The sequence below is a fragment of the Eutrigla gurnardus genome, assembly GCF_963514095.1.
Source record: "Eutrigla gurnardus genome assembly, chromosome: 24".
NCBI classification, from domain to species: domain Eukaryota; kingdom Metazoa; phylum Chordata; class Actinopteri; order Perciformes; family Triglidae; genus Eutrigla; species Eutrigla gurnardus.
The window spans coordinates 4995754-5023539 of record NC_139935.1 but is presented as its reverse complement, the minus strand read 5'-3'; the positions used below and the strand labels follow the sequence as shown (position 1 = coordinate 5023539).

The 27786-nt window shown below is 44.5% G+C and overlaps 1 protein-coding gene across 2 annotated transcripts; it reads right to left on the bottom strand.

The window, feature by feature from the left end:
- Positions 1-1957: 1957 nt before the first annotated feature.
- fam184aa (family with sequence similarity 184 member Aa) lies at positions 1958-27315 on the bottom strand. Of its 2 annotated transcripts, XM_084004449.1 has the most exons (23): positions 27020-27314; positions 21231-21308; positions 19802-19936; positions 19488-19586; positions 17984-18190; positions 17420-17593; positions 17068-17229; positions 16494-16629; positions 16195-16376; positions 15920-16105; positions 11891-12013; positions 11648-11809; positions 9890-10011; positions 9470-9620; positions 6636-6750; positions 6426-6523; positions 5491-5644; positions 5096-5223; positions 4822-5006; positions 4541-4687; positions 4341-4458; positions 4143-4247; positions 1958-2119 (listed from the first exon to the last, which is right to left on the bottom strand). In XM_084004449.1, exons 1-23 carry the CDS (start codon positions 27185-27187, stop codon positions 2111-2113), a joined length of 3144 nt encoding a protein of 1047 aa, XP_083860575.1. In that variant the 5' UTR covers positions 27188-27314; the 3' UTR covers positions 1958-2110. The 2 variants fall into 2 exon arrangements, with proteins under 2 accessions (XP_083860575.1, XP_083860576.1); XM_084004450.1 differs by lacking the exon at positions 17984-18190 and having other exon boundaries at positions 27020-27315.
- Positions 27316-27786: the final 471 nt, after the last annotated feature.

Below are 27786 nucleotides of genomic sequence, written 5' to 3'. Positions count from 1 at the left end.
TAAAAGGAGTGAAAGTGTGATTGTTAAGAGAATGTGTGTTAATAAGAAACAACTGAAGACGTTGTCTGATGCAGATGTCTAGGCGTAAATGTCGGATTTATTCACATCATTTAAATAAATATAATCTTCACAGTGCGCATGGAAGAATGAACCAACCGTGGTTCGTTGTCGCGGGCTACCATTCCCCGAGAGGATTTCATGACAATATTTACAACTTTTAATACGCCGCACCGGCTTGATGACATTCAGCGTAGCTTAGAGCTTCAGTGTCGTCCTGCTGCATCGATGTCACGAGGGGAACACTGGATATTTTCCCCCCAGATGACACAAATACCACTGAGGCCTCATTCGCTCGATATGGAAGACGTGTGTGGATGATGCTGTAATGCAACCTCTCAGTGGCGTCGGCGTGACAGGAAGTAAGAAACAGCGCCTCTTGTAGGCTGACGACGACCATGCGGTTTTCGGAAACTGTACAGGTTTTTACTGAACGCGCCTCAGTATCATAAATCACGCCGCACAATGTAAACGTTTCAAGTCGAGTTAAAAAAACGACGGGACAGAACACCAAAGAGATATGAGAGGGGGTTTCAAGTGAGCGATGGCAGCATTATGATGGTGTTTCTGTTTCCACATGCTCTATGGCCTGCCCCACAGGCAGAGACGTACAGCATAAACTCCCAGCTCGTAATGAAAATGAAGCTCAACACTCCTTGGCATTAAAAAGGTCGCTAGGAGCCGATCAGCCACTCTCTCTCTCTCCGTACGTCTCACCGTCCACTCGTCACAAACAGACCGTAGAAAAACAGGAGCTCATTACGTTATAAATACTGGAATAATAAAAACAACGAGGGGTGCTTGATCCGGCTCCGAGGGGTTTTGGAACCAATCAAGCGCCCCTCGGCCAGCTCAGAGGCTCGAACGTGAGCTGTATGTACACCGTCGAAGCACTGGGACAGCAAGCTAAAGTCGGCCTTGTTGCTGGTGTCGTGTTGTACTGTAGTTCATCGCACCGTCAATGAAAAACAACCAGAATCAACAGCTAGGTCCGCCCTCGCTCCTCAGACGCACGTTTGGGTGTATATTTATTTACACGTGGCGACACAGCATGAGCGACTGAAGGCGAGTTATCAAGGCAAAAATCCCGTCGTCCTGGGAGAACTTTTAAAGCTCTTCCAGTCAGATTATAGCTTGTAAGACACATGTTGACGTACAAAAGAAATACATGAATGGAGCTGAGAACGTTTCCTCTTGATCTACAGTTATAAGTGTCACCGATCCAGCTGAGCTTTGGGTCAAAGGGAGGAAAAGGGGAAATTCACGGCTAATCAATATACCGAAGAATATGAGATCTGTGACATAATCCGACAGTTCAGACCCACTTTATTTGTAGGCATGTATCTTTTTATTAAGACGGCCCTTGTTTTATTTGGTGACGTTAAAGGTTATGGAATAAACAATGTGATTAATCAATCAGAAAGCTCATATTTCCAATCTATGCCTCTCAATTTGGGAGGGAAACGTTGGGTTAATCCAAACACCTCCCTTGACATGCAATTGATTCCCGGTGGGGAAACCACACATTTAAACTTCATAGTGACATTCAAATGTGTCTCTTAAAGGACTGAACCGCGTTTTACTTTTGGGTCTCAGTTTATCAGAATTAAAGATTCATGGGTGACATCTCTTGCCACTTTACATCTCATACAAATGTCATGTTTTGCGTTATGTTATGTGTTTATATATATCGTCTCACCTCCTGCTACCACGCACACTGTCATGGCGACGCGCTGGCGAGCCACACGACCCGCCACGCTCGCCATGTTGGAAGCCCTCAGGTTGCATTCGAACCAATGATCGATGGGAGCGTTGAGATAAGCAGTGAAGTCGCCCAAATGACGTTAGAAACCTACAGTTTGATTGCCGTCCAACTTTAGCTCTCTGTCCCATTACCTCATTGTTTTGTTATTTTTGACAGAATTATGTTGGGGGTTTTTTTGCCGGTCAGAAAGAGAAGTACTGGGCGTACAACTCCTCTTCTTTCACAGGGTTTACTTTGCTCTTTCCCGCCTCCACGACTCTCGGGTCCGACGGCGTCGTGGCGTTGGCCTCAGGAAGGCTGAGGGAGAAGAGAGACAGGTGTGTTAGAGTGAGGAGAAGGGAGAGAGACAGGTGTGTTAGAGTGAGGAGAAGGGAGAGAGACAGGAAGCAGAGCAGATAGTGATGATGGGAAGTTCCTGAGCTTACTCCAGTGTGTTTGTGATGCCAAACAAGTGACGGCTTGTGTGATGTCCACAATACTTAGATACACATGCAGGGATCAAACCGTAACAAGTTCACTTTCATTCATTTTCTCAACCCGGCTTCCCGGCTGAAAAAGATAGTGAGCAAAACTCCTCTGCTCAACTCAAAATAAAAGCATTTCTCTCCTTGAAATCAGCTTTTCCGAACCAACATTAAGATTTCCGTTTAATAATCAGTGCTTGCAGCACGCAGCCCTCCTTCATCTTCCCTTACACTCTGCGCCCACTGCCCATTTCTCTGGGAGGAACAAAAGCACCCGAGCTTAATGGCTTCACATTTGCGACTGCAGTGGTGTTAAATCACGCACTCTGTCTTTGCATCAGTCAGAGATTGAAGACCCATCGAGGCTGATTTGGAAGTTCCTTTTTATGAGCCATTGAGGATTGAGAGTATCTTTCAAAGGAGATTCTGTCTAAGATGTGTGTGTGTGTGTGTGTGTGTGTGAGATAGTTCAATGACACGGAACGGGAAAATGAGATGTTAACGCATAATGGATCAAGAAGAGATTATATCTTCATCATATTTCTCTGTTGACCCTGAATTAATGGAGAGAGGGAGAGAGCAGCGTTCTGTGAAATTAATAGATTCCCATGCAAACCCCACGCCCACAACAGATGCAGCGTCGGCGTCGGAGTCCAAACCTGACAGAGAAAACTCAGGGAAATTAGAGGAGACACATTGAACCACGGTGGCAGGTGGCTGGTTTAACTGATAAGTCTATGTAAATGTACACTAATGGTTATCTTTGTTATGGAAAGCTGCCTGCTATTTTTTATGCAAATTATTTGTCTTTTTTTCATTCCTGAGGAGAATAAAAAGCAATAAAAGTGGGTAATAAACATCTGTTTTATGACAAAAGGACACTACCTGCCTTCTAAGAGGAAAAGCCCTCCTTCAGGTTCGGGGGAGAGGGGTGAGGAGAGGAGGGGGAGGTGAGACACAAGACAGTGGGGGCAGCAAACACCACATTATTCACCCCCCTTAGACGTAGTGGAAGTGAACCGAAAGCAGCAGTGGCAGTAAGACAGATTGATGGTTCTCACCTCCTAAAGCTTTGTAGGCCCTGATGCTGCACCAGGGCTTCCTGAGGATGAGGAGCATGGGGAAGAGCAAGGCTTGGCATGGGATGATGTGGAGGATGAGGAGAAGAAGAAGGAGGAGGAGGAGGATGCTGAAGAAGAGGAGAAACAGGAAGATGGCTGAACAGTGGCAGGGCTGGGGGAGGGACCTCTGGAGGGGGAGTGAGGAGGCACAAAGCCACCTCATTTAGCTCTATCTTCCTATATATATATATATATATATAGTTAATGATAGATTATCAGCGTGTTTCTTTGCCAGATTCTCTGGCAGCACCCAGAGAAAGTAGACCAGTGAGTAACAACAGCATGACGAGGAGGAAAGGCAAGGAGAGGACTGACGCTGCGAGGCTGACATGACAGCTGTGTGCACGCAAGAAAGGATGATGAGCAGCTTTGTACTCAGAAAGCAGAATAATGAAAGTGATTCAACATGCCGGAAAACACAAACACAGAATGAAGCACGAGGATCTTCTTGCAGCGTGTAGCAGATGAAGATGATGTCAACAGATTATTTGCCCTTCGCTGCACAGCTTTGCTGCAGATCGTTTACAATACAAGGAAATGTAGAGGAGTTATCACGACGGTGGCTTTTATTACCGTCAATAATGATCAATTACCGTATTTAAGCTTATACAAGGGCCGGGTATGTGCAGTGGATGTACGCTTTTTTCACTGATGTCAAAGGAAAAAGCCAAAAGCCATGCATGAAGACGCGTTTTCATGTCGAGCAACGGAGATATTCAGCATGAGAGCGCTCACCTTGATAAGAGGGTTGATCACGCCGACGTTGGCACTGGAATTGAAGACTTTGCTGAACCCCGTCTCCCTGTTAACCAACTCCAGCTGGTAGAACTTCTTGTCGTCCTGTGACAAAAGACCACAAAGTGAGAACCGAGAAACCTTCGCAGAGACAACATCGATCACGTCACCCCGACACACACCACCCGCCTGACTCACCACCAGCTTTTTCACCAGAGCTTCCCTCTCGCTGACCATCTCTCTGAGCTCTGCGATGACGTGCAGGTCTTCTGGTCGGCTCTCTCTGTGGCGTAACTTCTCCTCCGTCCCCTCCAACCTGCACACACACATAAATAAATATATATGTGTGTGTATATGTTGTATATGAGCAGAACACAACCCACTTGTCTGTGACTTACAGTATCTGTAGCGCGTTGATCTTGTCTTTGAGGACCTCCTGGGCCTTGTTGAAGTCCGCCAGCATGATCTGTGTTTCTCTGTGATGGACTATACTCATCTCCCCCAGATCCCTCTCATGTCTCTTTGAAAGGTCTTGCTCATGGGCCCTACAGCAGAGACGGACAAAACGCGTAACATGAGGTCGTGTAAGTCTACACATTAATAGCAATGGGTCAATATTATGAGATATTGAATAAAAACTATTCCAAATATTAAATAAAGATTGAGAAAATGAGTAAACCTTATCTGATGGTTAGCTTCACTGCGGACCCGCAGCACCTCTTTGCCCTTTATCTCCAGCTCTCTGGTCAGAGTGTCGATGGTCTCGTTCAGAGAGTGGATCTCGTGGTCCAGATCCGTGATGCGGTTGCTACGGGAACACAGCTCGGCTTGCATGTCCGAGATACGATCCAAGAGCTCTTGTTCCTAGAAGGAACACATGGACAGTGTTCAAAGTGCCGGAGAAAAGCAAAGAGGGCGAGTTAGAGGACGTAAACCAGGTGACTCATGGTTACCTGCTGGTGACTGTGCTCCATAGCGCCCTCTAGATCTCGTTTGGTGGAAGAGCTTTCTTTATGGTGGATCTGCTTTAGATGCTCTATGGATGCAGCATGAACGTGGTTCAGTTCCGCACGAAGGGATGCTGCCACACAGAGGGACAAACAACATGTCAGCATCAGCACTGTGAGAAGGATAAGAACACGCCTGGGAATGAATCCATGCTGCTGATTTCATCCTGTTATAGTTTCTCATAGGTCTTTATGCATCGGCAGAGGATGCAGATGATTTTCTCCCCCATCACTGTGGGAATAAGCATTAACGCAGCAGGTACAAACATCATCACCACATGTGGAAACATCTGCGGGTAGAAAAGCCCATCGCTGTTGTTTTTATGTGCATCGTCATTTACCCAGCTTCGCCTTCCCCTCGTCCTCCAGCTCAAATCGCAGCGTCTGCAGCTCCTGATCCGACTGCTGCCTCAGGATGTCGAAGGTCCTCCTGTGGGCCTCCTTCAGAGCGTGGACCTCCTCTCTCTGCTCCTGCTTCAGACGCTCCTCCAGGGCCTGGTTAAACAGTAGAAAGCTGTCTTATTTTGCTCTGGGCATGAAATCACATCTATCATTTTGTTCAACGAAGCAATAGAAAAAAAATAAATAAATAAATAAATCATCCACCTGCAATGTAATTATATTTCAAGGATAAAATGAGCAATAAGCTATTACCACTCCGGTGTCATTTAACCATGATGAAATGGGTGAAACCTAATGAATTGTTTAACAAAGCGTTCCCAGACGATTTAATTGCTTTGTGAATCTTTCACATTCAAATGTCTCCGCAGCTCGAACAGAAGAATCATTAAATTACATCTAATGATATAAAAGCAACCAAAAACACTTTTTCTTGTCCTTTTAATTTGTAGGCCATCACTGGCAGCGTCTAAATGAGTCATCCTAACCTCTCGTTTACACGTAAAGAAGTAATTAGTGTGCTGCAGACTTGAGAGCATCAAGAAAATAACAACAAAACCAGTACATGTCGGAGAAAATCTTCCATTTCACTGCCCTCATACGGAGGATCTCAGGGGTTTTGCTGATCACAGACTGCAGACGAGAAAACTGTAAAAATAAGTGCAGCAGCAGCACATTTTTGTACTGTAAAGCACATTTTCACAGGCGAACAGCGTCGTAACAGGAACACATATAAATGCATTTTTAACCAATTCTGCCTGAACTTAAAGGTGACACATTTAACACATTTAATCCTGACAACACGGTGCTCGGCCATGTGCATGTGTTAGTTTAGACTTCGTGCCTGCATGCTTGCTGTGTGTGTGTGGATCCATACCCTTATCTGATGCTGCCTGGCCTCCTCCATGGTGCTCAGGGCACAGCAGTGAGCCTCCTGTAGTCGATGCTCTCTCCTCTGATGCTCTCTCTGCATCTCTGCAAATACAGACACAAACATGTTCACAGCGTCTTCAAAAATGTGTTCCCATTCTGTTCAGCAAGACAGACAACACGCCAACAGTGTTGTTGTCTGGGGAATCTGGATCACCTTTCAGCTGTTGGCTCAGCAGCTCCCTCTCCTGGCTGAACTGAGACTGCAGCTGCTGGAGAGCTGACTGGGACTGAGACAACTGCAGCTCCAGGGACTGTTTCAGGAGTGAGATCTGGACGGAGCAAAGAGAGGACATACACAGAGAAGCAGATGTAGTCACGGATGTTCATGTGGAAGGGAAAAGCAGTCATCTATGTCTGCACAGGGGAAAAAAAGGTCTCGATCAAAATCGCCCTGGCTCGACTTACTGCACACACATTTAATTAGGTCAACATGAAAAACGTCTTTTCGTTTCCTCCCCTGTTCCGTCTTTTCATTTAAACCTCACATGAAAATACAGTCCTTCTCCAGACTTGTTTCAGCTTCATTCTAGATTATTTTTCTGACAACTACTCGCTGGCGGTGGCATCGACACATGGATAAAAGCCAAAAGCTGTAGCCCGGAGATTTCGCCGCTGGTGTCAATGAGCCGACAGCTCGTCAGACAACCGCTGACGGCACACAGACCCGAATAACACAAAAGCCAACGAGCTTAAGCCCCATCACAGCACACAAAACTGTTTTGTTTTGAAGAGATATTGGAACTATTAGTGGCCAGGCCAAGGGCTTTGGGCCTCCACACGCCACTCTTCCTCAAGCGCCGTCAAATCCCCGGCAGGATTTAGTGCTGTAGGAGTACTACATCAGTGACTGTGAGGAAAGATGGATTTAAATCGAGAGGATGAGGAGCAGTGCTGGGATGAAGTGTGCGGTTCTCTACACTGGATATGGATTTAAAAAGACAGACAGATGACCTGTGCAGCGTATCCTCCCTTCCCGTGACCAGCATGTCTCTTTAAATGGATCATTTTTACATTTACAGGAAAACATCAGGACATACAGGATTATGAAACTGGAGATAATTAAAAACGACCTGCAGCATGTGTCTCTCAAACAGCAGCCTGGGGCTCAAACCTTGCACTGAAAATATCTTATTGAGAAAGAAGTCATAATAGATAAGGGTGGCAGATCCACCCACGCACACAAAACAGCACTTTATTATGTGTATATATATATTTATACGCTAAATAATTTCTCGTACACCTTTTTCAAACATATATATCTGCAGTACACATTTGAGCCACACGAGGGAACCAGAATCCCGTTTTATCTTTCTGTACGTAATGAATACGTTTCCTATAACACATCAAATTAAATAAAGTTGTGATTATCAAATGTGTGTCTCTTCTAAATGGCTTGTTTACCTGTTCAAGATAATACAAAGTGATGCGGAAATGCTCAGGAATGTTCAACGCACAAATTCACTTTTTAGACAAGGCCTTTTGTGAATTGTGTCTCCGTGGTTTGACATTTTTAAACAGTGGGTCCCCAGAAAATACGTTCAGGAAATCCCACGTTAGAAGGATGTCAGTGGAAAGTAATATTAACTTTGTATCAAAACACAAAAATGGTAGTAAAAGCTAGTTTCAAAATAACCTCCTGGTGTGTGGTTGAGGCTATTTGAGAACACACAAGAACTTATTTTAGAACGTATCCGTCAAACGAGAGACTCCTGTCACAACGCGGTTAGCTTTGATCATGTGACATGTACGAACAGTAGCAGCGCTGCCTGACACTTAAAGCGAGGGAGATATCTGAGTCTCTCCCTTTGCTCGGTTCCGTCTCTGAGCCTCCAGCTGAGCTCGAAGTAGGTCACGACAGCGCAGATCACTACAGTTCTACCTGCGTGCCTATTCGGCTTCACAGCAGCCTAAACGTCTATGAATCTTTCTACTACGTACCTGAACGCATACCGGCATTGAGGTACAAACATGTTAAAAAGGTAGTTTTTTTTCTTCAAATTTCTGGCATTTAAAAAAAAATGTGTAGACATGATAAATCAATTAACTAATAACAATGATGTGCAGATGTGTTGCTATACAACACCCTGATCCATTACAGAGCTAACATGGAAACTCTGGCTTTGCCTCCAAACCAACAATGCATCACAATTTTGATATTTAATACAGGGTTTCCTACGGTTTCCCTCAACTTGGTTTGGCTGCGAGCTGCTTCTCTTACGCGCCAGGGAGATGAGTGCATCTGAAAAGTTGCCAAGCTAGCTTCAGCTTGTCAGAAACGTGTTTATCTGAGGCTACCGGCGTCTTGGCAGGGCGAGCCTCTTTCTGGGTTCAGTTGTGACTCAGCTGAGCTCTTAATTACCCAGAGGCGGTACGCTCGGCACGGACGGGTACATGAGTATAAGTAGACAAGAGCTGAGCTTTAAAACCAGCCTCAATGATTCTCTGTTGCTGTAGAGCTTTACATCTGCCCCTAATTTCCACTCCAATTAGGTATAAGTAGCTATAAGGAGAACTTCGCAATTAATTGTTCATGTGTATGTACAGCACACACACGCGTACGAGGAGAGATGTGGGCTTCAGGGGAAAAGTAGTTAAAAAAAAGAAGCTGGTTGTTGTTTTTTTTGGCAATCTTGCATCGCTCTCGGTGAAGAAACCAGACAAAAATAGCGCAGGAGAAGAGAAGTTGAATCCTTTCGGCTTTTCAGGCCGAATTATTGTGTGAATTGCAAAGCAGGTGAAGGGGTTGTTTGTGGCGTCGCTGCTGTAATCACATTCACAGACACAAAGCCTGTGAGACGCAGCTCTCTTTTCTACTCCAGGCCATAACATCCAGCCGTCAATCAAAGAGGTTCCCAGAAGGTCCTTATTCCCATCAAAGCCAAGGAAAGGAAAATTGCTTTTTTCTCACTTAAAAATGACCTCTATTATCTTTATTGCCCTTCTGCTGTGGCCTTTTGCACCATGCAGTATAGACACAGTGTGTGTTACCTGTTCCAGCAGGTCCTCCACCTTCCTCTGCCAGCCCTCTCTTGCCGCCATCATCTCCAGTTCTTTCTGCTGGGAGATCTGAGTCTGCGCCGCCTGCTTGTCGGCTTCGTACTCCTCGGTCAACTCCTCCTTCAACAAACGCACCTCCTCCCTACAGAGAGAGGCGCACATTTCATTTCATTTTCGTCCCGCGCACGCCTCGATAAACTTGCACCCGATTGTGATCATTTCCATTTTGTTCTTATTAACGTCCTCGGGTGCTTTCGGCAAGTCAAGCCGGCTCGTTGTTGTGTTAATAACACGTGTGATTGTGAGGCAGACTGGGCGAGAGATGACGAGTGAAACAACAAAAAGGAGCAAAACAGGAGAAAGGGAGACTGAGTCACACATATGAGGACAGTTGTTTTTGTTTGTTTTTACCGCAGTGCATCTCTCCATTTCTGGTCCAGGTCGTCCGCCATCTTGTCCATCTTCTGCTTCTCTTCGGTTCTGATGGACATCACTCTGGCGTCGTGCTGCTGTCTCTGGGTCTCAATCTCCTCCTACCAACACAATCACATTATCACGTTATCTCAGGAAAACCTTCTGTGCTTTGCGACCACAGCGGCACCAAAATAACAGAGGGGGAAGGAAGCTGGCCGGGTGTAATCACAACCTCCACATCATGTGATGATTAAATCTGAATCCACAGATTATTTTTTATACTTCAAGCCACAAGTTCAAATAAAGGACTCTACGATGAGGGCGAGTACTAAAAATGCCCGCTATGATTGATCATTCAGTGAAAGAGTGCTGAATCATTAACAATAACAATGTGAAGCCACAAGTTCTCAGACTGCTTTGTCTGACCGGCTGCAGCGTTTCAACAGCTGAACGTCGGATGACTCATAACGCCCACCGCTACATCTATTTATAACGCCGCGGCTACGGGGCGTTTTTCAATGCGCCGGTTTCTGAGACAGGAACTAACTCCAGCAGGTCCAGATGAGTTTGTTGTTTGTTACAAGGCCGCAAAGGTCGTCCGTCAGCTTCGAGGTGAAGGCTTTAGGATCCCAGGATTACTGTTTTCCATTTCAGTGCACTTGAGTATGTTCTCTGTGACTCCAAAGGGTCATCAGATAAATCTGAGGGGTCGTGGGATAATTAAAGTGAGTCGCATTAAATACAAGTAAATCAAATTTGCACTCAAGTACATTTGATTTACACTCCACTACTGCTTCACAGTAAGTTTAATCGTAATTATAGTAAAAAAAAGTACTATAAATTGGCAAAAATTCAGCTGATCTATTTTGGGGGTTTTATTTCTGTCCTTGTATAAAAGTAATGAGCCACTCAAGGGTTCCTGCTAAACAATAGCTGGTCTACATTCGCTGTGAAAGCCGGCTCAGCGTTCGTGTCCCTCGTGCAAAGAGCTCAGAGTGAACACAAGATACAATCCTGTGCTCCTTTTTTTAAACAGCCAAATCCAAATCCTCTCTTTTTATAGAGACTCTGATGGGAAAGCATTTCATCTAACCATCACTCCTCCTCTGTCTCCATTATTTACCCTCTTACTGTCTTTCCTTGGCTATTTTCGGATTTTTTTCTGAGTTTCCACCAGCAGTGACTGTTTCCCCTCAGTCATATTTCATATGCCTTATCTTATTTACATACAGTCTTCTCCCCAATAACTGCCAACATCATCCTTAATTAATAATATTGCGAATATTGAAAACAACCAGAGTCTTCCCCCCGACTCTACCACACTCTTCCCGTCTCTTTAGTGTCTCTCACACCAGCAGGGCTCTTTTCACAGGCCCACTCAATGCAGAATAGCCTCATCATCATTATCTCACAGCTGGCCTTCAGTGATGCACTTATGTCTCAGTTATATCTCATTTCCTGCTTTCAAAATGGTCTTCCTCTCTCCCATCTCTCCATCCTTCCTTTCTTTCACTCCCTCTTTGTTTCCTTGAAACTTCGGCAGAGCTAGTTACACCATCGGCAATTACTGCCTTAATATTGCAAAGCAGAGATCACTTGTTATGCTAAGCTAGATTGTCTTTTTACGATGAGCATGCAGAAATGTGAGATTTGTCTGCAGGCGAGCGAACAACTCTTACATAGAGAAAAGAGTACATACATAACGGATGAATGTTTCACTGACTGTACTGAGCAGTCCTCGGTTCATCCCCTCACCTGCAGGTCCGTTAGCAGGTTGCTGGTCTCTCGGACTCGAGCTCGAGTCGCGTCGAGTTCTATCTTGAGTTTCTCCTGAGTTTCCCTCAGACAGCTGATCTGCGTCTGAGCTGAACCCATGTTCTGCTCGCCCTCCCTCACCAGCTCCTGGAAGTGGGACACCTGGGGAGACCGACAGCGAGGTCATTGCATCATCAGCAGTCAGAAACCCGACCGTCTGTGTATGCCTTTAGCGTTTCGTACCTCCTGATTGGCCATATTGAGCTTGGCCGAGAGCTCCTCCTTCAGGTTGTCCAGCTGCTGCTGCAGGCGGTCTCGCTGCTCCTCCAGGGACATACGCTTGATCTCAAACTCCTGGCTCATTTTCTGGAGGAGCGGTCGAGAAAGAGAGAAAATGAATGAGGGTGAAAAGATGGATGAGAGAAAAAAATAACAATATTAATACTTGAAAAGACAATTACCGGTGTTTGTTTCCCTATAAAGGCCTTGCCACGCTTTCCTGTTCTTTTTGTTTGGTTGGAAAAACCCTGAAAAGTATAATCTCTTCAAAAGAAGGGGAGTTAAGAAGCCCCTGTAAATCCCATTGGTGCTGTAGCATGGAGTTGTGGTGGTTGTTGAGTGTGAAGCATGGCTGCTGACTGAAGGAGGGACACGTGAGTTGTCCTTTTAAAACATAAAAGACCATCTCATCCAACCAACCAACCAACTGGTTTCTATAATCCTTCACACCACAGCACCAAATCCTTCCTGGGCTTTCTCCTTCCACTTCTCGCTTAGCCTGAGCTACTAATTCCTCGCACTTGCATCTAGAGTGGATATGTTCAGCATTAATACTGTATTGCTGGTTAAACAGCATCCTTCGAGACAGATTTCTGGGGAAGTGAATTAACTGCGATTTCGAATGTTTCTCCTTCCAAGCCAACTATATCTGCTTGTAACGCTGATGCAGTAACATCTCTCACCCCACATGACGAACTCTGCATGCTATTAGAACGGCTAAATACAGTTGCTCTACCCTTAAATGCATCTTGCTGTATTTGCAGAAAATTATGCAAATTCATTCATTGAATGAGCACATCTGGTTAGTTTAATATATTTCCAGGAAGTTTGCTATATCACAAACAATATTCTCGTATAAATCTGTGTACACACACACACAATAGTACATGTTTCCATCCATATTGCTCCTACTAGATGTGTGAAGAATACTATCATTATTCAGCAGCTTGAGTCGCCCCGCCGGTGTGAAACGTGAGTTGTGGCCATGAGAATCTTCCTCCACCTCGAGACGCGGCGTGAGGGAACTACAAAGCATCTTATCCACATGGGAGCCAACCACAAATCCGCATCCACTTCCTACAACCGCGTTACCAGCCTGTATCATGTTGCCGCCAGGTTGTTTATTCAAGGTTCAATTTATTCATCCATATAAAAACGTGGAAGTAACGAATCTAATATATAAAGTGGATTGTTCCCCGTAGGATAATAGAGAGAATAATAAATGTAGTGAGACAGGTGGTCTCTAATCAGCAGCTATTTTGATCGTCAACTAATAGTTAAACCTTTGGTGGCTCTAGATTCTCAAATGTCACAATTTGCAGCTAAAAGAGTGAATCTTTGGGTTTAAGGCCAGAACAATCCTGTGTAAATATACTGCGTCATAGTCGCCTCCATCTGGAAACAAACCCACTAATTAACACCCAGAGAAGAGCAGAAGGGAGATTAGAGATACGACTGTGAAGCCTCTATTCCGCTGCCGTCTCCTCTGGCCTCGAGTCGAACCGAGGTGAATTATGAATTAATACAAGCACAAGCAATTTGTAGAATTAATAATTGGATTGCCTCAATTTAGAAACTTGTTAATATCTAGCTGACAGACACTAAAAAAAAAGGCAAAAGATAAGGATGGCCATTTTAAAAATGAATTCTCCTCCCCTCTAATACAGCTTTGTATAAAACAGACATTAATGTAAAGATGCCACTCAGGCATACATCATATTTCTTTGTAATCATTGCCTGCATCCGTTTTCTCCATCACTCTCTCTTTCAGGGAATCCATAAACACGCACATGCTCTCACACGGCTCTCACTTGGCTCGGAGGCAAGATTTAATGTCAATGAAAATCAACCAATTAGCAGTCGGCTTCAAACAGCATTGGAGATATAAGCTCAAGAGGGAGGGGGGGGCGTTATGAAAGAGGAGAGATATAGGAAGAGTCAGAGGGAAAAACACTGAGCTCAGAATTATTTAAACCCTCACATCGTGTGTAATCACTTCAGAAGCACAAAAACAAGCCGTAATGTTGAAGGAGTAGTCTTTCTGAGACACGATGCTGTGAGTTACTCTACCACTATGTGGTAGTGATGCATCGTCTTCACGCCTCCGAGCCGATTCACTTCGACTGAACGCCGACAAGCTCCGGATTGAATGGGATTCTTAATGCTCGCCGAATGCAGGTGGAGCCATGTGAGCGTGAATTAACGAGGCGTAACGTGCTGCAAAGAAAAACAAGCCATCCTCATCTTCTGCCATTCAGGGAGGAAATAACAACATCGCTGACCGTCCACACGAACCAATGTGGTTGGATGATTCTGGTGACGCCATCCTGCATCATCAGCCTGACGTGGGCATACGTGGTGAAACCTTTATTCGGTCACGCAGCACTAAACAGCTTCTTATGTGTTTATTTAGATCTTTAAGGTGTGACTGAGAAATAACAGATTATTAGCACTATTAGTCCAGAGGGTTGGATGATGATGATGCGTTACCAAAGTTGTCAAATTATCTTGAATAAATACATTTCCGCTGCATTGTTCGACTTGACTTTTCCATGTTAGATGTCCAGATTCTTAGCTGATCGCCATAGCGACACTCGCTGAATCCTTTTACCAAACAGAGGAACTATCAATTGTAGAATCGGACTATTTCATTAATCCCTCAGGTAAGCAGCCTTAGTTAAAGCCATTGGCTGATCGCATGCTTCTATAGCTGTTTAGCATGCACACAGAGAACTACAGTATATTGAATTAAGCCCCACTCCGCCTGGATTAACATTATAGTGGGAGGTCCTCTGTAATTCATCGTTTCTGGATGGATGTGGACATTTGGTGGGACATCAGCAAACAGAAAAATCCATCACTGCAGTGCTTATCTCTTAGCAGTTGGTACAGTGTCTAGTCTGGTTTCTCCCCCACATTACTGTTCCTACAGTACTTTCCTCAGACAGATATTAAGCGACAGCACACTCTTCTACGGCGCAGCTTGAATGGTCACGGCTTGACGCGAGTAAGCCCATGGCGGTGTACCCGAGACTTCCAAATAAAGACTAATAAGAAACAGTGCAGTCCTCCCGAGCTGCTCGCCAGCATTTGTTGTTGGTAATGTAATGCTGTTGTGGGAAATGAATCAGGGTGAATTAATTTAAACGGCGTAATTTGATCTGTTGTTGTTGTCGAGGAGGTCGTTTGTGGAGAGAGGAGAAAAAGACAGATTGAATGCTGCAGTGGGGAGAACACAGGGAGAGAGTGATGTTGTTTTCACGTCTTAGTCTTAATGTTGACCTAATTAAATGAGTGTATTCGGTTGAGGGAGCCGGAGGGATTCATATTTCTTAATCGACTGTGGCCATTTGCACCGAGGAGGAAATTTAATTGCAGACGGTGACGCACCGAAAATAGATGCAAAACCCCGAGAGTTGGATGTAATTACTGTTTTTTAGATTAAATGAGTGGCTGTGTCACCACCATGGGGCATGGATATAAGGTTAATCAAGATGTGTGCTTTCATAAGATGGTAAACAAACAGTGAAGAGTTAAACAATCTCTGAAACTCTGTCCCTTGGTCCATGTGTCCACATATCTTAAAATAGACCAAAACACCAGAGAACAACTCGAGCTGCGCTTGTGATTTCTTACAGTAACATTGACAGCTGGTTTGACAGCAGTGTGTAAATATTAGATTCAGCCATATGGTTAAAAAGAGAAACACAGCTGTCACAGTGTTTGGTTCTGCAAGGATAAAATACTATCGACGGAATGTATTCAAACCAATCTGTAGATTTAATAAGAGACCATCTCAAACCACAGAAAAGTTAAGAGCAAAAAACATTTTTCACCATTATTCTTGTCCTATTATTGAGGCTTAGATATACTGATGAATGCACGGTTTGATCAAATTGTCAAAATGTTCCTTATTTTTTAATTCCTATATCCTAAGTGGAAAAATTGGATGTTGCATGTTTTCACAAGCTAAACACTAAATCCTGAACTCACCTTCATGAGGATTTGCTTCTCCTCCTCCTTCTCCTGCTGGGCCTCCTCCGTCATGGCCTGGTGTTTCTCCTCCAGCTCCTCCAGCGCTCTGACCTGCGCCTCCCTGAAGCGATGCATCTCCTCCTCATAGTGTGCTCTCAGCCTGCAGAGCTCCTTCTCATAACCCTGGTGCTCTTCGCGCAGAGACTGAGGAGAAGCAAAGGAGGACAGGAAAGTTTGCTTGATGTGATTAATGACCTGTTCTCGGACTGGGATTAAGGGAGAGTCTGCAGTACCTGTTCTAGTTTCAGCACTTGCTGTTTGTGCTGTTCATTCGAGGCCTGGCTCTGGTTGAGCAGGGCCTCCCTCTCCTCCTCCAACCGGCCGATCTTCTCCTTCAGCCGGCTCTGCTCCAGGTCCAGGTTCCTGATGGTCGCCTCGTGGGACATCTGGGTGGCCTGCAAGGAGCCAATCTGACCTGGGAACAGTGGAATCACAATTCTGAGTGCACCTCAGTCTGCTATCAGACCAGTTCTGATCTGAAGCCAAACATCTGAGCACACTGTGAATGATAACAGTGAGAGGAACAGCTTACCTGCTTTATGAAGGATCTCCGTCGCCTGCTGTTGAACTCGTTCCCTGCTGCCCTCTAGTTCATACTCGGTGTCCTTCAGCTGCATCACCCAGATCTCCCCATCCTGGATGGCCTCCTCCAGCTGCTTGTGCAGGTTCTGCAGCAAACACACGGAGACAAACCGATGCACCCACAATTACGCCACAACAATCCAACATTCGGTACATTTATAACCCATTTAAAATACCTCTCCCACCGCAGCCTTTAGTCACATGAGCCTACCCAGCTATTCAGACTCTGCAGATTTGCCTGCAGGATCATCAGTGCACACCACATTAGATCTCCCACCACACTGGGATTCTTGAAAACAGTCCTCGCCCTCAGGCTTTCACTTTTGTCTTTGTTGTTTTCTGCAACGGTTTCAGACTCTCAGATTATTTGTGCTTTTTTTGGGATACTGTAACTGCAAGAAGAAATGGATAGTCCGTATGTGCAGCAGCAGTCAGCACGGCTTAGCACTGCTTTCATATGGTTAAGAACAAATCTGTGACTGCTGCATTCAGCCACTGACCTACGCCTCCATCCACACACACACCTTGATAGTTCCCTCTGCGTTGGCCAGCGACGTCTGCAGTCTGTTGGTCCGGTCTCGGTTCTCTCGGGCCTCCTCCTGTGCTTTCTGAAGCTCACTCCTCAACTTGGACAGCGAGCGCTGCAGCGCTGCTTCCTGAGCCTGGAACTCCTTACGAAGCTCGACCTTCCCATGAGCAGAGAATTACGTTATTCACCTTGAGACATGAAGACATCCACTAAAAAAAGCTCAGAGAAATCCCCCGGATTTAAAAATAATTCAGTCAATGACAGGAAATAGTCGGTTAAAGCGACCTCTGGTTGGTCCTTTGCTGATGTGAATCTATTAGAACCTTTCACAGAAAAAATGGTTTTACCTCAGTCCTTTTCCAGGCCAGCAGGTTCTCAGTGGTGAGCTGGTGTGTTCTCCTCATGGCCTCCAGCTCCCTCTCGTAATACTCCTGAGCCTTGCCCAGCTTGGCCTCGTACTCCTCCACCAGACGGACCTTATCCTTCGTTATCTCCTCCACCCTCTCCATCAACGCGTCCACCTACATCGACAGACGCATCAATGAAGAGCACGTCTTTGTGTTTCGACTGGACGCTGCCACAATAAAAACTGCAAATATATTGTGCACATTTACCATCATATAATATATTTCTAAAAGATTAGTCTTCAGTAAATCTGTTATATTGGATATTTAACAGTTGAGAGGAAAATAAAAATGGGAATAAAACAACGGGATGACATGCAACAACGGCCTCCAGCCAACTGCAACAACAAAACCCTATTTTTTCCATTTTTAATGCCACTTAATAAGCCTCCCAAGCAGCAATTACTCCATCCAGTAACTTGCTGTGAACACTCTTCACAAAAGCTCAACATGCTTCAATCCTTCCAAAACACATCTATCTTCCTTCCTCTCTCTCTTTTAGCCCACCTCTTGTCTATGGAGCTCGGCCAGTTTCTCCTGGTCTTCGGTGGAGGTGGCGCTCTGGTTCTGCTGGTTGTTGAGGAGTTCCTCCACCTTCTGGCGGTGGGTGGCCCTCAGCTCCTCCAGCGCGCGCCGTTTATCCGCCTCAAACTGGGCCTGAGTCTGGCTGAACGCCCGCAGCTTCTCCTCAAAATCCCGACGCATCTCCTCCACCTATTGAAACCACGGGACATATTCTATTCTGTTTGCACCGTTTGTGTGTTATTGCTAACTGTCACGACGTGAGCCAAACTAAATGCTCACAGCCTCTCTGGAAAATCCCCCTGTAACAACTGGAAAAGTGCAGAATATTTCATTCTTTTAGCTCATGCTGTCAGTATTCTAATTTGTTATTTCTCTACGAATGCTTGCAGCTTCTCTAACGTGTTGCAACGACGGTTACGAAGAGAGCTGTCACATCAAAAGGTCTGACTCGACGTGAGGTGGAAAAAATATACAAAAATGTGATGTCATGTGATGTCGTGTGATGGTGGCGGTTGGGGAAGAGGGCATCTCTTTGGAAGTGCACAGTGTGAAGGCAGTGGCAGAGAGGAAGACAACACCAACGCTAGCAGACACCGATCCCAACATAGATGAACTGGGGATGAACGGCGCTCCTTCAGCCACCAGCTCATCACGTCTAAATACACTTCAGGAGTTCATTTATGCCCACTGCCATCAGACCACAAAAGCAGGCGTAGATGATACTGTGTCACATGGCGGTATGATATGATACATGACGGATGCAATCATACTGGATTCATATTGGGTTATCCTGCATCTTTGTACATTCTATATGATTTTATTGGCATTTTAATTTCTGTTGGATGCTTGTTGGATAAAAGCTATTACCTAAAAGATGATGATGCTCAACAAAGGAACTCGCATCTCGCAATTGTGTAATTTGGTGGAACACTGATAAGGTGGGAATTAGTCATAAAGCCGGTGGAAACAAGTGGCATGCATCACATATTTTACTTTTAGTGTGAGCAGGATAATTAGCATCTAATAATTAAGTTACGTGTATTTAGCTCACTTAAGAAATAGGTTAACGAGCTGAATGCATTACTATTGTTACTAGAATAAGTAGATCTAACGTGACTTACCTCAGCACTTGACATTGTTCACAAAAAGGTGACTTTATTCCGTTGTTTATCTCTTTGTGGTGGGGGTTGCCATTGGCAACCATTATTCAGAAATTGACGAGCAATTAGGGACAACAAACGGCAAAACGTGCGACCCAAAAGAAATACGTTTTCTCGTCATGCAAACTGATTAAGCTGACAAAGAAGCAGAAGAGACTGAATGAAAACCAACACGACATACACATAACATGTATGCTTTAAGCCAAAAAAAGTATTATGTGACTAATATGGCAAACGTTTTCAGTTACTGAAACCAAAATCTGCCTGTTTGCCAGCATGGCAACTGACCAGGTGTGTGTGTGTGTGTTGTGAGAGTAAAGCCTTACCTCTCTGCTCATAGAAACCACTCTCTGTGTGTGCTGGGCCTCAGTGCAGAGCTGCGAATCCTCCATTCTCTGTCTGTACATCTCAAACTCTGCTAAAGCCTGACAGTAACAAAACATCACAACAGCTGCGTTACACGATTTGACATTGAATGATCCGTTAATTGGATACATTAACGGCAGCCTCAGTGAAATGACACATGACATGAGGATAATAGATTGTGTATATCATTAATGCATCTGTGAATCTCCACAAACGGAAACAAACAACGGCTCACTGAACACAACCAAGCGTGGTGTCCGCAGCAGTGCATGACCTGTCTCTTCATGTGTTCGTGGAGATCGACAGATTCTTCCAGACTGGCCAGCCGTCGCCTCAGGTCCGCCTCATCCACCATCTTGCTCTTGTACTGCATGATCTTGTCTCTGGTTTCAGTCACAATGTGTTGGACCTGAGCGGCGGCGCAAAAGGAAATAGTCAACATCTTGAAAGCTGCAGAAATAATTCAGCAATGTATGAATACAGCAATATAATGTGATGAGACCGGACTATATTTATTCCATTGCAACATGCAGAGGATTTCCAAAACCCACGTACAGTGTGGGTGTAAAAATGTAGAAATGAATACAACTAGGAGGCAGCACGACTGCTGTCTATAAATGATTCTTGGCAGCGGAGAAACTTTGTAAATAAAAACACTTGAAAGCAACACGAATGAAAGACCTTGGAACACTAGAGGCTCTCCCCGAAAGCAGCGGAAACGAAATCAACAACATTGAAACCAGTTTCATATCGACTTAAGCCTCGTCCTTAAACAAACTGCAGATCATGGTTTTTTTTAGCTACAGCCAGACTTCTATTCCTGTGAAACCAGTCCAGAAAAATCAATGGTATATTGAAACAAAAACAGCAGCAGCAGCAGGCTGGTGGTAGTTGAACAAGATTTAATCAAGGTAACAAGCAGCAATATGACAGGGGTAATCAAACGTTGGTAATAGGCGTCACTCAAATTATAGATCGCAGATCGAGCGCATACACACCAGTGGATGCAGATGTTTCTAAGTAGGGCATGAATATGAAAATGATGTGAATCACATCCTATTGTTTTTAGACATTCGGATGATTATCAGGATTATATCGTGCCTATTCACATTGCAGGTGAGGTAAATTAACATATATGTATACTTTTTTCCTGTGCAGCCCTAACTAGCAGCACACTTTGTTGTTTGTGTCCTTTCTCCTGACAACCATCTGCACCTGTCACTTTCATAAAGCCGTAAACTGAGCTAATCAGCTGAAAGGGCAGGGCTTCACGCCCGCAAACTGTCGTAGATAACAGACGGCGGTGAACATTAACCAGTCGCTGCTCCACCTGAATGGCATCACTGCCTTCATTCAAAAGACACTGTTTTCTGTCTGTAACGTGGAGATGAAACAGATGCTGGAGCACCTTCCCCCAAAACATGACAAAAACAAGGCAGCACCACGGGCAGTGCAGCATTGACCCGCTCACTGCAGACAGCTGAAATACAGTTTGTCTTAAAACTAAAATTGCAGTGGGACAGGATCGCCTCCTGCTACTTTTCTACCTCTGCAGCACATTCTCAATCACCAAAACACTGTGATTTATTTCCTCCAATGAAACAAATAAAATGTTAACTGCTAAGGTGATGGATAGCCACCATGTCCCCCTGTTACTGTGCTCTATATCATTATGGGTGTGTGGTGCTCTGTGGTGTCCGTACCTCATCCTCGTGGGCTTCTTTCAGAGACTCAATTTCTTCTTCGTGCTCGTCGTTCTTGGTGTTGAGAGCATAAATTACCTGCAGACGGGGGGAGAATTGGATGACAGAATGAGGTTGCGATGTAAGGCTCTTATTAACTGTCTCAATATCAGATCAATAGTTACAGTGATCACTAAAGCTCGGCTCTGCATTCAAAGTGCAAGAAAAAATCAATCCCAATAACATCAGGAAAGGAGACGGAACACTAAAGACAGCATCGCCCACAGGCACAAGACTTGTGTATTCACAGCAGCGATAGCCAGACTTTGGTGCAAAGGTGTTACAGATTCATTGATCTGTAAACACAAGAAATTCAATTAAATCTCATCAGGTATGGTTACCTAGAAGTCCACGAGCTGCAAACAAGCCTAAGTGAATAACATCCTGTCGGTCATGCTTGCACTCTGTGTCCCAGATATACATAAGTAGGTAATATGTGCTGCAGGTAAATGATATGCAGGAGCTTTAGAAAAAAAGAAGAAAAGCTTAAGCTTCGGGAGATTGAAGCCCCTGGTGAGCAGCTAATATTCAGTCACGGTCAGCTGAATTGCAGCCCTGCAGAAGCAGAAGCACATTTTGTTCCACTTGAAGATAAGGTGAAAAGTTGCCTTCAGAATGCGATGGACATATACATGGTAATTACCCTCCATAAGGCATAATGGCACAGGCATGTAATTACTACATGCTGACATTTAAACACCACATCCAAGTAATAATCACAGCTGGGAAATGTCTCTTTTATTGAAAGCTCCACGACATGACTTGGCAGAAAAACCACTAAAAACCACAGCTGTTCTTCAACACCAGATAACAAATATTTAGTGTGCAAATTACACTTATTAACTGTACGTTTGTGCGCCTATACTGGGTGCAGTGACCCACATAGGCATCCCTTTGCTTCAGGGATCTGGAAAACTGTGCCCACATTTTGTGATTTAGTTAGTTAGAAGTTAAGTGAAACATACAAATATGGTCGCCACCACCCCAAATGGGTCGTCAGAAAGAGTGCGCCAGCTGCTGTTAGCTGCCAAGCACTCATAGTTTGAAGCATCCCGAGGCCCCGAAGCCACGCTAATGATCCCTAATGAGTCGCGGTTAGTGAAATCACACTTCATTTGTTTCATGCATCGTTGCATCCAACCGTTCACAATCAAACCCCAAATCAAAAACTGTTCAACTGAAATGTGCACTATATACATATACTGAAAATGTCATATTTATTATTACAATGGAGGACATTTGAAGATGCTGTGATGTTTGTCCCCACCGGTGTTAGCATGTTTGGGCCTGCAGGGAAGGAAGTCGGAGTGAGCTACATGTACAGCCTTCTGTTCTCGAGTGGGAGTCAGCTATGGAAACGTTGCTTCAATTATACATGATTATTTTAATGACGCTGGTGTGCCTGCTGCTTTCATCTCTCTCTCCTCTCCTCTCCTCTCCCTTTGCTCTCATCCTTTTATGTCTCCCCCTTTTTGTTCTGTGCCTCCCCCAGGAATAAGGATACCTCGTGTTACTATTTGCGTCTTGCCATAATTAAATGCTCCTTTTCTCAGTCTCTTCAAAGGATTCTGTTGCGATAGAAATTCAACAAATAACCAGTGATGAAAATAATTTGTTGATTAAATAATGTAGCCTTGGATTGATCAATTACACAAATTCTTTTGGAGATGAATCTAAAGGAGAATAAGCCTTGGCTGCACTGAAAGCTATAATACAGTAGCAGTGCTGTTATGGCATATCCCAGGTGGAGACTGTGGTTGAAAGGAGCCAAAAAAGAAATCAGAGAACATCTTTAAAAAAAAACACGACTGTTGTTCGACTATTATCTATGCATGGTAACAATATTGTTAAGGTTTTCCAAGGATCCTAGTTCCTATTGTTGTTAATTGGCATCTGTCAACCAGACAAGCTGATTATTATCATTATCAGCAGCAGAGAAGCATCCAGCCATCATAACCAGGCAGGTTTGTTTGACGATATTCGTGAAAGAAAAGCAGAGCGTGCATATAACCACTGATATGATAACTTTAACAATAAAAAAAGAAGGAAGAGAGCTTCTTCCTCTCTTCCCTGCTGGCGGTATCACAGGAAAGTTTTCCGGCCTCCAATCAAACCAAGCCAGAAGTCATAACAGCAGCCTGCAGCTACTACAGCATGCAGTCGGTCATTCGGTGGACAGTAACACATTTATCGTGTCTCATTTTGTGCCAAGCTGGCTACGGACCTCTCTATTGGCCGGAGGAGGCTGGAGAGCTTCCTCTGAATCGTGTCATCTCCCCCTGAGCTGCTTCTTTTCCTACAGGAGCTTCATCGGGAGAGAGAGCCAAACAGAGCAGATGCACGGCTTGCATGCAGCTATACAGTGACATTCATTTTATTTTGTTTAAGGTAGGGTGAGGGGATGGTCACCCAAAGTCTTTAAAAGAACGATTCTCCTGCCTAGAATATTAAAAAAATAACAAAGATTAATTTCCTTCCTGCATCATGTTATTCACGTCAGAAAGAAAAGGGGATTTGAGCTATCGTGCCACAGAAAAACATTGAATTAAAATGCATCATTAGCGTCGTGTTCTTCCCAACCGGAGCAGCATTGATCAGCGTGAGTAATCAATCAAACTGCTCTGTGTCTGCTGCATTACCGAGGCGGAGAAACGACTGGCCAATTGAAGATCATTTCATCAAAAAGCCAACTATGGATCGCATTTACAGTCTGAGTGCTTTCATCATCAAGCCGTCAAATTCAGAGCAGCTTTCGTGCACAACGAGCAAGAATTGATGTTGAAAACGGACAACGGGGCATCCAGCAGGGACGTTTCTGAGGCTAAAGGACATTTTGTACAGTCGATCATTATTGACTCAACTACAGAATAAAGGTCACTGACGTCTGAAATGCAGCGTTTGGCTCGAACAAAACCCTGTTGGTCGGCTCTCATCATTTTCAGAGGATTACCATCATATTCACTAATTAAAGGATTAATGAAAGTCTTATTCTCAGAGGCGCTGTAGTCTTAACGGGATCCCGCTTTTAGTCGCCTGCTTTGCTTCGCCAGACACTCTGTAAAGTGGCAAAGCAGTCTCTGTTACCAATTAGCCGAGGTGCACAGTGCATTTACTTTGTCCGCCCTGTCGCGGTGTAAAACCACTTTGCATCCTCCGTTGTTGTGCTGCTCTGATGCTCCAAGGACACACAGCGTGCGCACCTTCCTCCCCGGGCATCGCTACACCATATCGCAGCCTCATTCGCAAGCACAGCAGGCAAGAACAAGGGCACGCTGAGTCTCTCTGAACAAAAAAACAGGGGTTTCTGGGATTTAGAAAAGAGAAGGGTACAAACTGAGACATCATGAAGCAAACAGCTTCATATATATAGATGAAAACTGGTTGTCAAACCGTCGCCGTATCGACTGCATTACATCAAATCATCCTCACGTTTTTTAATGTAAACAGCGACGGCTAAAGATGCGAGCATTTCAGGAAAACCGGACAAATGCTTTGATGGCGTATTGCACACGACACACACAATCTGGGTCTTGTGTGAAAACTCTCAAGGGAACCTCTGCAACCTCCCAGCAAGTATCCCAGCATGCATTTATTCGCATCAGATGGCGGAGTCGATGAGCCAAACACACAACCGTTTTTATTTTCCCTACTCCAAATGTCAATGTGCCATGAAATTTAAGCAGGAATTTAATTACTGAAATATCAATGTGAGGTGAATATGTAAAAAAAACAACAACTAAGAAGCCTCTTTGAACATTTCTGCTTCCCTTGTCTTCCCCCGAAGCTGTGTGCAGAAAGGTGTCAGACATGCAGCAATGAGATGATAGTAGCTCTGAAGTCAAGAGTTTTGATATGATATATTATTTAGAATATGTATGTGGCACTGTGCTAACTCTTAAAATGATGTAATGGTATGAAAGGCAAAATCCAGGGTGTCTTGTTCAAATTGTTGCAGCTGCAAATCACTGTGATCGGGTCAGTGCAGATCCTTTAATTTATATTGTAAGCTAATTTGTTGTAATTTAAGTTCCCCTGGTAAAATACATAGTGTAAGAAGTATGTGTAGGGCTTTTATTGTGAAAGGAGCAGTATATACTGCCGTTTTTAATGTGGAGAAAACAAGCGTGTTTTCCCAAATTCATTTAAAAATAATTAAAATCGTCTCTGTTGTGATTCATTGTCTCACTAAATAGACAGGCAATGATCTTCACTAAAAACATGTGTTCTATCTGTGATGCAATAAAAAGATTTGTTTGAGTCTAAAGCATATTTTAATGATTATAAGGATACTATTGTGCGTTATCCTGACCACCATAACCGTGACATTACATTTTCATACCATCCCATGCCGACTGTGAACAGTACTGGAAAGCAGAATCAATGAAATACACAACAACAGCTTCACAGAGTTAGTTAGTTCATGCAGGAATTCCCAACCCTGAGTTACACAAATGCACGAACACATGGTGAGCAATGCAGTAAAAGAAGAGTCAAACATTCACCACATTGAGCAGGACCAGTTCGCCTGCAGGTCCCACACACACACAGGCAAGAACACACACACACAGAGGCATAAATCTGTTATGACGCCTTCAATAAAAAAAAAAAAAAAGCAAAAGCGTCTGGATACGACACAGAGAGAAATGCTTTTAGAAAGGTTGAGAAGACAAATGCCGTAAAAATCCATGTAAATATATTTCCTAGAACGGGGGATTTCTACATCCGATCTGACAACCAATTACTATCAAATGATGTGCAAATATTTACAATGCAAAGATATCCAGTTTGATATAAGAAGAGAAACACCTCAGTTTAGAGAATCAGAGGACACTTTGTTCCATCAATCTGTTGATTCGTTAATTGATTAATCAACAGCAGCTGCCGTTTAAACGCCCTGGGCAGGTTGTCGGGTCCTACTTGTGGCTCGAGGAGCAGGAATCCGGTTGGTATGACAAACACGTTCTTGAACTGCCTTCAAAGTGTTAAATCTGTCATGCGTGGACCTCAATTTCCACTTTGCGCCATTGTCCTGTCGATCTCTACAAGCGATTTAAATCAACTGCTGCATTCTAATCCTCCTGGATGTGCACAATTCCAATCTGTTTGCATCTGTCCGTGTGTTATTTGTACAGCTTATCCTGCTATACACAGTGTCTAATTCTGCACTGGGATAGTGTCACCATGCCTGTTATGTAAAACCTCTGCCCCCCCTACAGCATGCTCTTATAATCTGTTTTAATTACATTTAAATAATATACACTCAGTAAAAAATCCTCTATAGGTGCTGTGAACTACACCTGCCACCTTAAATCTGCCCCTATCCTACAGTGGTTTCAGGTGGTGCACAAATACGCAACTCTGCCAAAAACCTCTTCATCCCTCCAGGATTACATAACTTCCCTCGGCCCTTGAGCATCAATGGAAGCCCAATGAAGTGCTGTATACAAGGAGGGAGACTCGACTTCCTCATAAAGGCTGCCACTGCCTTTGAGCAACAAAAACTGAACCTTTGCCTCAGTATTTAACGGTGACCTGTGAACCCTGGGAGGTGAAATAGCATCACACCTGCTCCAAAACACCAGCATCAAATCAAACACCATCACATCCTTGCTCCTCCTCATCACCATCATGTTTACAAATGACATCCCACAGCAGCACCAGCTCTACCCCTGTACTACGCTCCAGTCCCCCCCCAAAACCTGGTCTACATGACTTCACCACAACATCCCGCATCCCTCGTTCGGGTCTACCTTGGTCAGCTGTGCTATCTTCTTGCTCATCTTCAAATGGAGGTCTTGAGTGTAGTCCAGCGCCAGACTCCCGTCGTAAAACATGCTGGCCATCGGAGAGGGGTTGTACTTGGCGCTGCTGCTCGTCGAGGTGTTGTACGGAGGCTGCCAGCCTGCCCCCGTCGCCATTTTTCACGGGGAACGAAGCCCCGCAAAAACGCGACGATGTGAATTTAAGTTTTAAAAAATGGAGCGGCGGCTTTGCTACCAGTTAAATCCCCCCATCGTTGTGTGTCGTTAATCTTCCGTTTTTTCCGGAGATGGAGAGGAAAGGCGGGCAGCGAGGGAGGAGAGCGGCGCGCGAGACCGTCCCCGTCGCTCGCATCCGCAGCGGGCGCGCGCGTGAGAGCTCGGAGTGATGAGGGAGAGAGAGAGGGAGAGAGAGAGAGAGAGAGAGAGAGAGAGAGAGAGAGAGAGAGAGAGAGAGAGAGAGAGAGGCGGAGACGCGCGCCAGATGCTCTGGTTCGATTGGCTGAAATGCAGCTCTTCATCTGTGGATGCTGACATACTTCACGTGCTTAGCTTCCCCCTTGTTCATAATGTATATTCATTTTGTTTCTTGTCTCCTTTATTTGATCTTGTCATTTTGTTAATCCTATTTTTTTCCTATGTATTTTTTTACATTTGTATGCACTTCTTACACTTTATAACTTGAATATATGTGAATATTTTCAACTTGACACCTGTAAAGGTGTTGATGATGCCATGTTTAAATTGCGCATGTCAAT

Excerpts from the sequence above, each read along its gene's own strand:
- fam184aa (XM_084004449.1), bottom strand. The coding sequence starts at position 27,187 with ATGGCGACGGGGGCAGGCTGGCAGCCTCCGTACAACACCTCGACGAGC. Across the intron at positions 10,012-11,647 it reads ACCTGCTAACGGACCTGCAG|GAGGAGATTGAGACCCAGAG; the intron begins GTGAGGGGATGA and ends TTGTGTTGGTAG. Across the intron at positions 6,751-9,469 it reads TGGAGGACCTGCTGGAACAG|ATCTCACTCCTGAAACAGTC; the intron begins GTAACACACACT and ends TGCTCCGTCCAG.